General features: G+C 36.4%; 1 protein-coding gene across 1 annotated transcript in view; it reads right to left on the bottom strand.

Annotated features, from left to right (window-relative positions):
• Positions 1 to 285: 285 nt before the first annotated feature.
• ATMIN7 (HOPM interactor 7) overlaps positions 286 to 15,607 on the bottom strand; it is a 61,986-nt gene continuing 46,664 nt past the window's right edge. The window contains exons 27-34 of the mRNA XM_028202247.2: positions 13,851 to 14,017; positions 13,478 to 13,779; positions 13,172 to 13,350; positions 6,918 to 7,040; positions 4,668 to 4,804; positions 4,225 to 4,555; positions 1,860 to 1,955; positions 286 to 749 (exon numbers count right to left, since the gene is read on the bottom strand). Of these exons, the coding sequence (XP_028058048.2) occupies positions 687 to 749; positions 1,860 to 1,955; positions 4,225 to 4,555; positions 4,668 to 4,804; positions 6,918 to 7,040; positions 13,172 to 13,350; positions 13,478 to 13,779; positions 13,851 to 14,017 (1,398 nt within the window). The 3' untranslated portion in view covers positions 286 to 686. The remainder of the gene's footprint in view (positions 750 to 1,859; positions 1,956 to 4,224; positions 4,556 to 4,667; positions 4,805 to 6,917; positions 7,041 to 13,171; positions 13,351 to 13,477; positions 13,780 to 13,850; positions 14,018 to 15,607) is intronic.

Here is a 15,607-nt window from a genome sequence, read left to right as displayed (position 1 = left end):
ACATACAATAAAAAACACAACATGATAATATGAAAAAATAATTGAGTTTGGTTAGTGTTAAGAAAATTACATGAACTCCCGAAATTAGCAAGAACACGAATCACAATCAACATAACACAAATTTAAATATTGTTCTAAACATATTTTAGATCTACTTTTATGTTTATTATTATTATTATTCATTGGGGTAAAATGCAGGAGTAGGAAGAGTAATTTACCATTTTCATTTAGATCTACTTTTATGTTTATTATTATTATTATTCAGTGGGGTAAAATGCAGGAGTAGGAAGAGTAATTTACCATTTTCATTATAATTGGGCTATGACTGATTGTTTGGTTCCGCAATTTGACTGGGCAGAGCACAAACAGAAGCATAAAATTGCACAAAGTCTTGCCCATGTAAAATTTGGTTTCAACAAGGTATCCTTTTTCTTCTAATACAAAAAATAGGAACTACAAGAAAATGTTATTGGGCCGTTTCCATCCCCTCACTTTGGAATGTCTTGTCTACTGCAAAATCATCTACAGAAGCATAAAAAAGTAGTAACCAAAAGCAACTGAAATATACTACTAAAGCAAAATGGAATATCCCCAAACGGTACACCAGTCAGCAATGACAGCTCTCTAAAGCAATGGTGACACTGTTTCCATCATTGAAGCTTGACCAAGGGTGCAACGTAAATCTTCTACGTCAATAGAGCACTCAACTGCATGCCGAAAAGATCACCAAGGGCTCCGCGAACATCCATCTGAACAAATAAATAAAGAAATAATCAGATTTGCAGAAAACAGCTAATGGTCTCTATCATTACCAAGTCATATTTAAGCAAGGGGGGAACTCGAAACTTAAAAATCTGTAACTCAATTGGACAAACAAATTGTGTGGATATGAATGCAACAATTGGTATAAGCAAAATAAGTTCACTGAAAGAAAATTTTCTTCTTTAATTTTTTTCCCAGCCACTTGCTTGGGGTTGCAGTGTCAACCAACAATATTATTGAGCAGGTCTCAAATAGCATTCAAGATTTGTGGAATTATTATGTTGCAAAAGTTAAGACACGAATGATCAAATCTTCAGCCTAAACTAATACACCATGGTATCAGGTACTGGCTTTTGCCAGCAAACCACCACTTGAAAAAGGAATTTAATTTATGCAGTGCCCAAGAGAGCAAAGCAAGGTAGTAGTATATTATCAAATCGTCAACTGTTTTATAATACACCATGGCATTAGCTATTAGCTTTTGCTAAGCCTGCAAACAACCTCAAAAGGAAATTTCAATTAAAGCAGCGCCTACAAGACCAAATCAACACAGTTAGATGTTACGTTCTATAACATGATGCTCAGAGGATGGCTTTTAGCACTATCATCTTTACCAAGTAAAACAATGTCCAGCCGTCCTATATACAAAGGAAAATCCTAAACAACCAGCCTTATTTTTGGAGAGTTGAATCTAAATAATTGCACCTTTTTCACAAGCAAATGTTTTTTGCTCCAGAGGAAAATCCATGCGGTGCCTCAGCATGATATTCATTGGTTGAAAGAATGGGACCCAATACTTTTTGGGGAACATCTTGACAAATGTCAAGTGATAAATGGTGTGGTGCAATGCTCCAGACCACAAAATAATCACTCCTGTTTCACAGCCCTACAATTATAGCAAGAAAACATACTCCTAATATATGATGGGTATTGGGACTAAACTAGCTATTGGAGATCACCAGGGGTATGGACGAGAGAACATCCATAAACCTATATGTATTTTCTATGCCACCCAAAAGATGGAGAAAGGAAATGAGAGCATATTTTCAGGAGATAGAATAACCAATGTTCAACTAAAAATGTTAGTGGGAGATTACCTGGTCACAACATACAAGTTTAGTAATGAAGGGATAGAACTGTCTCAGGTGTTTTCGAAATATCTGGCTGTTCATAAAGCACATGCCTTTAAGCACCTGAAAGACCAAAAAGCACGTAGTTAGGGAGAGATATATGACTACAGCTAGTAGTAAAATAAAACCCCAAAAACTGAGGCACACCTTTGTTAAATTGCGATCATTAAACACCAACAAGTCAAATAGGAAAACATAGAAAGAGACAAAAACTGAAGAGGCAAAGAATCTAGACGAAGAATAGAATTTTGCTGTGGTCCTTCCTGGAAACCAAACCAAACTAAGCCTTGTGTCACAATCAAGTGGGATCAGCTACATCAATTATTTTCCGTCACTCTGCTCTGTCAAGGGTTATATGTTCAATTAAATTAAATAAATTCATTATCTTTTATGTACTATCACATCTCATGTGAGTGTAGGTCTTCTCCTCCCCTAAACATTTCCATTTATGATGATCATATCACTCTTTCCTTACCGTTGCACCCCTTCTTGGAAGCAAAGAAAATATTATTTCTCAGACATTTAGCTAACCCAAAAGCTCCCTAGAGTTGACAAACATTAGGGCCTAAATATCAAACATGTACAAACATTGGAGGACAAAAAGATGGGCCTCTTATATTGTAGTGGGTTTTCTTCATCGAGTTCTGGAGTTGAGGCTTTAGATGTCATAGAAAGACTTGAATCAGTGGAAAACTAAACAAGGTTAATCTCAGCTCATCATCAGTCGAATACAACAACGCTCAATGGGCAAATTTCTTGCAGCTGAGAAACATCTAAGGCAAAACAACTAGAAGACAAATAATCCACAAAATACAAAATAGAATCAAAAGCAACAGCTTCTCCCTCCTCTTTCCCACAAATGCCCCCTGCCGACAATGAAGAAGCTCTGCCACTCCAAAAGGAAAAACCCACTCCACCCTAAATCAAGGGAGCACATAGATCCTATATTCCAATTCTACATCTTGCTTGCACATACAACACCCATTCACTATCACTTGCCTTCAACAGATCCAATTATCAATTGTGAGAATCTGACCATGAGTTGCACATCATGTTCATGAAATTGAGTAGAATATAGGGGAAATTGCAAATAGAAGGGACAATCACAAAATAATTGCACTACAAATGGGAATATTTTTTGGTGCAACTCTGATTGCACCAAGCACATAAATGAATTTGGACCATAAATACACAGAGGAGAGGAGAGGAGAGTTGTACCATCATGAAAATGTAAGTAATGTTTGGTAGGGTTTTAGAATTATGATTCGAGAATAGAATTGTATTTTGAGTTTGTGAGTTTTGGAATTACGATTTGAAAAGAGAAAATTTGTTTGGTTATAAGTTTTGAATTTTTGATGTGACATATGAAATTAGAAAAGTTATTTGATTTAAAAACTTACAACTCATAACCAAACACAACTCAAAATTCTATTCAAAACTCGTAAAAAAATTTAAAAAATTCCAAAAATATTTTTTATTTAAAATATAAAAATAACAGCTGTCAATTGCCCCCAAAAAAATCAAAAAAAAAAAAAAAACAAAAACAAAAACAAAACATACAAACACTGTTCCGGTCGATCGGCCAGATGTCCAAGGGACGTCTGGGGAGGATAACCGGGTAGACATGTTTTTAAAAGTGGGTGTGGAATCAACTTTTGAAAATTATAACCAAACACAACACTCGAACCAAGGTGTGGAATCATGCTTCCAAAGCTCCACCAAACATTGCCGTAATTTTTTTTCCACTGCTCCACTAAAATGCAATTTTCCCTAAAATATATTAGTTCAGTTGCAGTCAAACTACAAGATAGGCTACATGTTGGGAGAGAATATGTTACGATTATTTTCTTGAACTTGTGAATTTCTCTACATTTGAAGCAACCATTTTTTATTTGATCAAAATCTTCTTGTTCTTAGAAGTTTTTACATGTGTTTTAGAGATCTTAATGATTGTGACATTAAGAAGCCTCTTTGGTATTCCCAAGATCAAGAGAGAGATCTAAGAACGATTCACTTTGCTCTTGCCATGGCTTGTTAACCAAAAAAAAATGAAAAATAAAAGAAAAGAAAACTTCAATCATTATTGTATAAATAAGTGGTTATCTTCAAGAGAGGAAAGAAATAATCAAAAAACCACCACACTTGTTGGCTGCATATGCCCTACTAGACATGTCAGACAAATATCTATAGCCTCACCCAAGTTTGAGTGTCTGAAATGGGTATTTTACAAATTTAGAAGAGTCAATGTGCCAAGGATATATTTAATAAATTGGTATTTTGATTGGCAGACATCACATAAAGCAAAAAGCTCCAAAACATCACACATTAATACCTTGACAATGATTGGAGAACGCAATTCTAATACTCGATGAATATCCATATTAGTAGTCTCCCCCAAGCTGGATTGAAAATCAGATGCCTCCTTGAGAACCTGTCCACAAAAGGACACTAGCTTCTCTTCCGCTATGGTTTCAAGTTTCTCCCCCATACCATGTTCAGTGAGGCTTGAGTCATTTCTCACCAAACTACTACCCACAACCTGAGAGACATTGTTATCAAGTTGTTCCACTCCGTTAGAATCAACTTCTGAAGTTGTTTTATGTAAGATGTCCAAATAAATGCAAGTTCCAGCTAATTCCTGACGAAGAAGATTTAAGGGTGGCCTGTAAAATGATAAAGTAAGTTGTCAGACAAGGTTCCTGTAGTTTAAGGAAAACAAACTCAACAACAAGAGAAACAGAACAAAATGATCTAAAAAACAAAGGCAAAGCATACCTTTCCGCAGGTATGTGATGCATCCGCAATCTGAGGTTGGTATATGAATTATAAGATGCAGCAAACTCTAACACAGAGAACAAAATGTCCATTATGGCGATCTTTTGTGATGACTTCAACTTGTTCCAGTATTTCTTCTGCATGTTAAAGAGATGTAAATGTAAAAGCTCATCTCATTTCACAACAAAACAAAGTAGTTCTCCGACACTTGCTGCCCCATTTACTCTCTCTCTCTCTCTCACACACACACACACACACACTCATATCTGTGATTTCTTCTTTTATACTTTTCTTCTGGAGGGGAAGGGTGGCTGATATTCTGTTTTTGCATAACAATCTTAAGTTCCTGATGTCTACTGAAATCAGATAAGCATCACAAAGAAAAGATACATCATTAGTTCTTTCAAAATGCAGTTATAAAACAGTCAGTGCCTTGGCAAGCTGAAAGCTTTGAAGAAAAATGTACTTAAGTGAAATGTTATTCCTTTTGTCAAGCAAGTTTCTAATAATTTTTTCCTGTCCTCCATACTAGCATTTTTCAGAGACAAATATTAGCTTCACACAATTCTCTGTGACCCTTTAAACAATTGTGAAAAGTAACTTTATTAAAGAGAGTGCCAATGGGGCACCACCATGTTCAAACAGAGAACAAGAAAAAAGAAATAAATAACCCATACTACCCAACTCTTCTTGCTACCAAACTAAAGGACCTCTTGCTGCACTTTTACTACTACAGCTTTCTTTATCAGTTCCAAAGAAGCTAGTTCCTCATAGTCCATCAAAGCAAGCCCAACAATTTTATCCACACCTTGAAACTTCTAATTAACCCACTCTGACATCACTTACTCCTTCCCTTCACCAGCATCTGCAGAAGGTTTAACTCCAGCAAAAATAGATCATTTTAAAAATGAGCATTATTTAAACAGACCATAAGGCATGCTTAAATGATCCCAAATATTAAAATGAGCTATTCATTTTTTGACATAGTATTTCAATGCAAACATACATCATTATAAATGAAGCTATATCTGAAAAAAATGATAGCCATCCAAAAATTTATGCTTAAAATCTTGAATTTTGTCTTTTCAAGAAACACAGAAATGGCTCCCTTCAAAATGATGCACCCCGGTTTGGGAATAGGCTATTTTAGTTGGCTATTTGGCTTTTTTAGTGTGGCTAAAAAAGTTGTGTTTGGGATGATAGTTGATTTTTTTTATAGTTGATTTGATGGTTGTGAGAGAAAAAATAAAATGATCATGAGTTGGATGTAACATTTTGTCTTATTAGCTATTTTAACCTATTTTGTCTTCATTGGTTATTTTAGCCAAGTAGCCTCCAGCCAAACAAGGCCACACTAAACACCCAAACCGGTCCATATAGTATTCTAGTATATAAGTGCATCACATTGAATGGATCCATTATTAGGAATCCAATTTATAGACAATGACCGATAATTAAGAATGTTTGGGTTGGTTTGGTAAATGGCATTTTTTAGCTTTTTATAAATAAATAAAAAAAAATGCAAAAAGTAGAGAGAATGGGTTGACTTTTTGTAGTGGCTTTTTGGCTAATACTTCAACTTCCCAAACAAGGTATAAAATTCATAATTACCAGTCACTGTTTATAAAGTTGACTCCTAATTCACTCTCCAAAGTAAGGTAAGATAAACCTTTTTTTGAAAAAAGCTTTCAACTATACAAGGGCTATCACCTTCCATGAAAAATAAATCATGTCTCAAGGAAGATTGGCCCACAATATGAACCGCTCTTTTGTTAGTACTAAATAAAGACAGAGACTATGTAAGTGTTGTTTCACTATTGGTCCAAAGGTAAATGGCATAAATGGCAAATCTCCATTTCATATAATGGGAGGAGATCTAACTTTAGATAAAAGAATGAAGGGCATATACGTAGAGAGAAAAACAAAAAGTAGCGAACCACCTCTTTGTTATAGGTTCTCAAAAAACTCTTCAATGCTTTTTCGGATGTTTTGTTCATTACAATGAAAATATTAATTTCAAAATATAATAAATCACATCCCAAACATTATAAATAATTATCTTCCCATGAGAGACGGGCCTCGAGTACGAAAAATAGTTAAGTTGGATATCCATCAGTTTCTGAAATAACAAAGTAAATTACATGATTTGGGGGACTTGAAAGAAGCAATTATAAAAGAATTAAATTCACACAAGCAACAACAAGAGATACTAACTAAAATGATGAATTTATACAAGAAATACATCAATACCTGAATACTATCAATAGCACCTAAAAGTAGTAATTGAGTGATGCATTTGCTCCTAATTGTTGTCAGTAATGGACTTTCATCCTCATCTTTGGCATCCGACTCAGACTCCACAACATCAGCAAACTAAAATGGCATTAGATCAAGAAAATAAGAAAGGAGAAACACCATGTAACTTAATTTGATTCAAAATGAGGTTCATTATGAATATGTTTTCCATTCAAAAGGCATAAGCGAGGATATTTCTAAAACCATAAATATATTACCAATTTACATAAAAATTAAAATAAAAAAATAATAATATAAAATTTGACCAAATGATTTGCAAGAACTCATCCCAAGAACTCAACACATGGCATCTTCATACTACGAGAAGTAAAATTTCTCAAGGAAATGGAGAAAAATACAAGTAGAAAGCTCATCACATTCACAATCAATAAGATCCACCGAGTGTGAGAGAGAAAAAACAATTTCCTAACTGGAAAAATCATAAAAGAAATGGAAAAAATCATATTGATCACGGACTTAATGTGCAATTAAAAATCAAGCTGGCCTTGCAAAGTGCAGTTCCAAACAATTGGCTTCATGATTGGAAAAAATACTACCACATTTATGGTTGCTTAAAATGAATGAACACGAATCAACCCTATAGGAAACCTCTAGTAGCAATGGTTTACAACAAGAGCCATGTTCATTCCTAATATTCTTTTAAAAACATCAAAACTGTGCTGCAGTTAGCAAGACAACTTTTTTCACTCATTTTTTAAACCAAACTCGATGTAAAGAAGACTATAGGGATTGCCTAACTTACAAGGCAATCTCATATAGTCACAAAAACACAACCCAAAACTGAGCAAAGAAGTGCAATTCCAATGTTGACAAATTGAGCTTTGTTCCACCCAGTTAATCCTCTAGTAAACCTTTTCTATCACCAAATCCCAGAAGTCTTCAGATCTCAAGTTGCCACCTACATTGCCTGGACTCAAGATAGGGTCTTGTAAAGGGGTGCATGCTTCAACTACTTAACTATGTATCTTGAATTTGACTAGAAGTGTAAGGCTAAGTAGCAGGAGTACTCTTACCTTCTACTCTTTTCTAGTATACCTAGGCTAAAATAAAGTATCCATTCAATGAACTGGGAAAACAAGGTTTAGTGAAGAGTAACATAATATGTCTAGTTATGATATTCACTATTCCTGGTATATATATAATCTATGGAACATTAGGAGAAAATAAATATATATATATATATAAACTGCTAACTTTCAAAAAAATAAGAAACAACTAAAGAATTTTGAGCAAACCACAAATTTGTCGGCTTTTTTCTTTTATCGACCCAAAAAAAAGATGCCAATGATAAAAATTATACTGCTTCAGAACACTTACGTTAATCATCTACCCTTTTTAGTTATTGGGAAAACCCAAGCAGTCTCCTTCAGATTTAGGAAACAACTCTGCTTGCATTTCAAGTATTATTGTTTAGGTAGTCCTACCATCCATTCATTGTGAACTACTCTCTTTTGTTCACCTCTCAAAAATGACACGCATGATTTGTGATTCACAAAGAGGAATGTTGTAGAAATGGCTCTCCTAGAAAGGTGATTCCACAAGTGGGATGGAAAACCCTAGGGTTGGCCTCGTGGCCAAAACCTCACTAGGAAGGAACAACAAATTTTAAAGGTCAACTAGACCAATGCAGGTGTAGTTGACCTTTGAAATCTGTTCTTTGATCCACTCCACTTGCAATGTGGCGTTCTTAAAATCTTTCAAAGTGAAGGGCGCACTATCAAAGTACTCTGCAGTGATTCTCACTCTCCCAAGGTCAGTCTTATGTAACACCTCCCAAACAAGCCAAAAGCATCAAGAACAAACTTTTTTTTATTGGCACTGGGGTGTTCGGATCAAACCCGACTAATCCCCAGGGGTGCACAGGCTCTCAGCAAGGAATCAAGAACAAACTTTTTGAAGGAGCTGAACATTTTCAAGTGAATCAACATGCTAGGCATGGGTTGAAATATGTAGAAAAACCTACTCCAATGTTCAGGTATTGCCTCTGCCGAAAGGACAAAAGGAAAAATTCTCACCTCCTCCCCGCTCGTACCCCCAGGGAAACCGAGGCATCCTCAAATTGAGTAACCTTGGATGCATAAAAAAGCAAACCACTCCCCCACCTACATTGCAAGGAGACAAAGCAACCACATCACCCACTGATGCAGCTAACTCATGATTGACTCTGAAACAATCTTTGTAACTTCCACCCAACCAATCTCCTCTCGACTCAGCTCATCCTAGTTCCCCCCTTCAAAAGAAGATGCATCACCCGCACTTCCAACAGGTTGGCCTTACGATGATTTGAGCCACAACACTTTGCTCCAAATCATTTGGTGCTTCGACCCTAGTTTCAACACCTCACTCAGCTAACTTGTTTTCCACTACCCTGGTGGTGAAAACCTCCTCTCACACGTCCCTAACTTGATTTTCTTCTCTATCTTCTCACTCCTCCATTAAAGTGTAGCGATCCAAAGCATCTTCGCCACCCCCTTCACCTGTTCCCTCCCCTATCCACCTGGACAGTTCAACAAAAGATTTCCCCTGACCATGTTTGGGCATGGGGTGCAAAACTAGCTTATCCAGTTCCAGCCAGACCCCCACACTATGAAGCACAAACACTTATCTGGAGGTGATGTGCAAGTGTCTGACACGTGTCAAACACAAACACGTGCCAAACATGCTAGAGAGAGTTGGGCACGCTGAGGACACGTTGGGACATGCTGAAGACCATTTTTTTTATAAAAAAAAAAAATAAAAAATTTTATTTTATTTTTATAGCTAAAATAGCATACCTAAAATTGATAAATTTGATAGTCCTTTAGCTAGATCTTATCTTAGTGCAACAACTTCATTGGTCAACACTTCCCCCAAGACCCTCAAGACCTCCAAGGGGTTACTTGGGGTGGACAACCCTCCCTCAGCCATGACCTACTCAACCTCGGTTTCCTCTACATCCACAACTTTGGCACTTTGCAGATCCCGTAGTGACATTTCCTTCACAACTCCCATTGGCCAATATGTTTCCCTTTACCCAAGCTAAAACCCTCTCTGCCCTACATCAATAGAGTAGTTAGTCATCTTCAAAAGCTAGCAAAAGGAAAGAAACAAGCATAAGAACCAGCTACCTTCTTCCGTTCATTGGCCCCACGAGCAATGCCAAGTTGGGCAGCCCTCTTCACATTAAGTCCAGTAACCTTCACTCTAGGTTGGTGGCACTCTGTCGTTGATACCTTTCTCCCCCTGAGCAATTGCTTACCCATCAGTAGTCTCCCTTCCCTCACCATTAATGGCTTAGTCCAGCAAGACTAATAATTTCAACACAATCAACATGGGAATGCCACCCTCAAGCAGTGGTTGGCCTATTTTTAGACTTTGGCATGCATAGGTCCAAATCGTTATAAGGACTATCCTCCAATTTGATTTCCCCTACGTCTCTATTCAGATTATTTCTAAAGGAATCCAATTTCCTTCTCCAATACCTTTTCCAATGAGCAATGCCTTGCCCAACTTGGTGATCCACCACTAAAGGGACCTCACCATGCTTCAATTCCTCAATATTTGAACTTGTCCACAGCAGAAATGGTAAGAGCTAGGTGTTCGATTCCCTATGATTAAAGCCAAATTGTCTCACCACCCTCAAGGGATTGAATGAAGTTGAGTCATACACCCCATAAATCAAATAAGATAGGAAGCCAGACACCATGACGTTCCACATGAAGGCCTCAACATCTGTCAAGTCAAAATTATCATCCAAATCTACATTTTGATCATGTTCAAAGTACATTCATAACAAACTCCACCACTGACTACTGTTTTGAGCAACATTCCAAAGCGTCCCTACTCTCCTGGCTCGCAAACAATTTTGGCTCAGGAACAACATTGAAGAATCTCTCATAGAATTTTTTTTAAAGGAAAGGGTTACATAATGTTTTTAAATCATACACCCCTTTGATCCCTCAACAATAGCCTTCAACGTATCCAACATCCGAGAGGGCTTCCCAAGAAAAGTGGAGCAAGGGGAACGGAAAACCTAAGGCAAAAATGGTGGCAATATTGAACACGTCCTCATCCATCCCGTTATGGAGTGGACCCTCAAAGATGCATCTATGACAACCAGCAAGCCAAGAAAGCCGCCAAAATAATGTGGATTGTGGAGTCCAAGCCCCTCGAATCCATCTAGGGGGTTCATAGAATCAAGACCACTTAGGCCACTATACCAATATCTCACCCAACCTCCAAATGTATTTTAGTGGATGAGCAACCATAGAGTTCCATGAACTTTGCCTTGTCATAACAAGTCAACATCTTCCCAACATTTGATAATGAAGCATTCAAGGTGGCTACAATGCTTTTATGCGCATGGGAATGCTCAAACAAGGTCTTGTTAGCAACTCCAAAGATGTTCAACCCCATTTAAGTCGTGTTGTCCTCCAAGGTGGGACCTCCTCCACCCACTCAGTCACAAAAGTGTGAGAACTAGTGTTCCACCTAGAAAACATGGTATCACACCAACGGCTATCTCGGTGCATCATCAAGTCCAAGGAATGCTTCATCACTAAAAAAATGCTAACCTATCGTAACAACCTCACATATTTCAATATCAATTGGTAGACTAAAACAATGTTTGCACTCCTATAAGGGAAGAAGAATTGGGAATTAGAAGGCTTGAAATCTTTGTCAAGTTCTTTTGGGAAAGCGATTGGGAGGTTTGCTTTTGATCAAGATAAGTATTAGACACGAGTTGTGCTGGCCAAGTATGATTAAGCTTGGATCTCGTTAGAGGTTTCCACAACTCATGGGTAAGGGCTTTGGAAGAAGGACATTTAGAAAAATTGGAACCTGTTTGTAAGAAGCACGACATGGTTGGAGGTGGGGAGTTGCAAATGGATCAGTTGGTTCACAAATCATTGATGGTTCTAAAATTACTAAACTACTGCTACATGCAATAATACCTAGAATTACAATTGGAAAAATATATAAGAGACCATTGGGCCATGCAGGCTCTCCAAAATAATTATAACCCATCCCTTAAGCGAACTTTACTCTTGTAGAAGCCCTTTTAGGTACTTGAATATTTCTTCTGGTGCATTTATGGTTTCATAACGAGAAATTTTTGAGTCATTGGTGTGGGGTGGAAGAATTAGGAAAGGAGTTTCCATCCATTTTTTAGATTGTGGTAAATAAAGAGGCTTTGGTAGCTAATTATCTTGAAAGAGAAGACAAGAATTTGCAAGACTAAAATGAAAGGTGGATGCATTTGTATCTTCTTATATGCTCTATAATGTGGTGGGGTTGGGGAAAGGTCCAAAAAATTTGACGTGGGTCATTCATTTCTATGAACGAAATTTTTTTAGGTTAAATATTTTTATGGTGCTTCAATGGGCAATATAATCATCTTTCCTTTGGTAAAGGATTTGGCCTTCCAAAGGCCCATCCAATGTTGCATCATTGATAATTTAATTTTTGTAACAATGAATCTTATGTGTAAGAACAATGAAAAGTTGGTGAGCCATCTTCTTATTCATTGCCAAGCAGCGATAGAAAACCATGGGAAATTATTCAATTGATGTTTGAAATGGTGTGGGTGTTCCTGCATGTTGTGTGGACCTTAGCATGGTTGGAGGGATGGAAGAATGACAAAGCAGAAATGGAAAGCTTGCAACTTGAAAACTTTTTCTGGTCATGAGTTTTAGAGGTGAGCAGAATTGGAATACATTTATGTTAGTGGAGGACCCTTTGTTCGAGTTGAAGAGTATGGCTTTTGCCATTTTGAATAGGTGGGTGACAAAGGTGGAGGGTCCCATCCTTGACCAACTTTTGGGTTTCACAGTTTCTACGAGAATGAGAAGATGTATAGAATGGGGTTTTTGTCTTTGCTTGATGTTTGTTTATGGTGTATACATCTCTATGGATTCCTGTTCTTTTCTTTTGTTAATTTGTATCTGTGCAGCATTCTCTTTGATTCCATTTCAATCATAAATTCTTTGTTTATCCAAAAAAGGATTTGTGGCTTCAGAATAAAAAACTAACTGCAAAGAAGTCTCGAAAAAAACTGGACAAATGTTGCGTAAAAATCATTACATTTAACTATCAGTGATAAAAATACCCACATAGAAGAGTAAAGGAAAAATATAGGCGGAACTGTTAATGAACTGGATACAACACAGTTGTAAGTGGTTTAAGTACAAAAATTAATTGGACAATACCTTTGATGGAGAAGATGGTATCGAAACATCTGAAGTACGATTCTTAGATTTAGTGGTAAAACTTCTGACAAAGAGGTTGTCCATCATGTTACCCATAATTCTTTGACCAATTGTTTGGTTCCGCTGGAGACCTCCAGCATCGGAACGTTTCTGAGATCTTCCAGAAGGCGACAGTACACCTACAGAAAAAAGACAGTTTTCAGGGCTAAGAGTTCAGTGTTAAATACATTCTTTGGAAAGCAACTTGCAATGCCATAGCTTGTCAGGTATTAGGATTATTTTATATAAACTCCTACAAAAACTAACCTTCAGAACCTTCCAAATCTATTGGCTGCGACAATTCTTGATTGTGATCCAGCAAGATTGATGTATTAGAATTCTTTACAGTACCATCCACACCAATGTTAAGGGATGCCAAAGCATAGGTGTCCCCATTATCCCCGACATTAAGCTGGTCATTATCTATTGGCTCATTCTCAACAGACTTCAGGGAAGGGCTATGACCTGTACTGACCTTGAAATCTCTGTTTAACACGGTATGGTTCTTAGAGTTCTCAAAGCCCAAAGCATTGAGCAGCTCAAGGGGTTGCGTAGTGTATGATGCATCCCTAGACCAAAATGTGAAGTATTACTAAAATCACAATTACAAGAAATAACTAGGATAAGAAGAGGTACACACCTTATGCCTTTCAACAAGGTGTCCCAGTCACTGTCACTGAATTGGTGTCCTCCAACTTCTATGAGATGCACCAATGCACCCAGAGATATTGAAACCACTGCCTGATCTGTTTTCTTGGCACAATCTAAGAGCAAACTCAAAAGTGGAGGCAGCATGAAACATACTTCCTACATTTTGGGGGAAGAGAAAAGATATTCTGTCACAAAGTTATATTTCGAAAATAAGTAATCATCAACAATTGATTTTAGAGATTTTTTAAATGTTAATAATTCAGATACATACAAGCATTTGTGTAGAAATTATTTGAAGAAATGATGAAAGAACAGTTTCGGTCTTAAAAGAACAGTTTTGGTCTCCAAAAACCAAGAAGAAATAACTTCCACTATTAAGGCTGATTTTTGCTGTGTGAGAACTGAGAAGCTATCTGGAAAAGTATGTTTGTTATTGTGATAAATTGGGTTAATCCATCCTCATGAACTAAATTAGACTCTTCTTAGTTATATATCTATTTCCTTTTGCCTCACTAAGATAATGATAATATTGTACATGTAGCCAATGTAGCAATACCTTAGAGCATTTGCTAACATGCACTAGATTTTTTACTCTAAAAATATCACAAAACACACCAATTGGAATGTATTTTGAAGTTACAAATATGAAAAAGGAGTATTATATAACATTGAAACCTACGAAGCACAAACACGGATACCGATGCAGACACAGGACACAGTGATTTTTAAAAAATGGGGACACAGACACGGCAGAGACACGACAATAAAATATGTTTTCATATATTTTTATTTGCTCTCTAAATTAATATTACATCCACAAACAATCAATATTAACAAGAACTAACTCTAATTTTTTTTTCTTAAAAAAAAAAAAACTTTTAAATTAACACTTACTAGTTTATATCTTTTTTTTATGAATGATCTATTAAGTATTTAAATCTAAGAAAAAAAATAATAAATATTTAACATTCAACATTCATCAAAAGTACTAAATAAAATGGAAAAAAAGCAATTTGACATATCCTTAGTGTGTCCCCAAAGTGTCCTCTGTGTGTCCCCTGAAAATAAATTAAATAAGGGGACACGCCATGTGATGTGTCCCATACGTATCTTTGAAGTGTTCGTGTATCCGACATGGATACGGCATTTGTTTTGAAGTGTCGGCACTTCATAGATTGAAACGAACAGGAAAAAAACACTATTCAACTAATGATTCAACTAGTAAATGTTCGTAAACATTAGTCTTGATTAGAAATGTGTGTTCACAAGAAGATATTCCATTTGAAGACCCACATGAAAGACCAGTTTTTATGCCAACACTACAAAAGAGTTTCCATATCCAATGCCTCCTATCCATGTCAAAACATGAAACCATGTGTTTTTTTAATGCTGAAATTGCATTAACCTCTGTTACATGGATTCTTCTAAATGTGTTGTATTGGACTCTAGACTTGGGTAATATATACGTATGATGTGTCTAATTGGTGATGAATCTTGTATGTTTTTCTGTTAATTAAGCGTACAACAAACAAATGTATCAAACTCTTGGGCATCGTTTTGTAATGTTTCTGTTCTGTTTTTGTTTTTTGTTTTTGAAATTTGGAAACGAAAACTTGTTTGGTATATTGTTTTTGTTTTCAAAAACATGGACTTGATTCTAAAATTTTAAAAATTTTAGAAAACGAAAAAAGGTGCTTTAACTCTCCTATAGGCTCCGACAATAGGATGATTACCACCCATGAACTT

The sequence above is a fragment of the Camellia sinensis genome, chromosome 4 (genome assembly GCF_055761805.1).
Source record: "Camellia sinensis isolate YWXY chromosome 4, ASM5576180v1, whole genome shotgun sequence".
In the NCBI taxonomy this organism is placed as follows: Eukaryota; Viridiplantae; Streptophyta; class Magnoliopsida; order Ericales; family Theaceae; genus Camellia; species Camellia sinensis.
The sequence above is the reverse complement of the archived record's forward strand: the minus strand, read 5'-3'. Positions and strand labels throughout refer to the sequence as shown.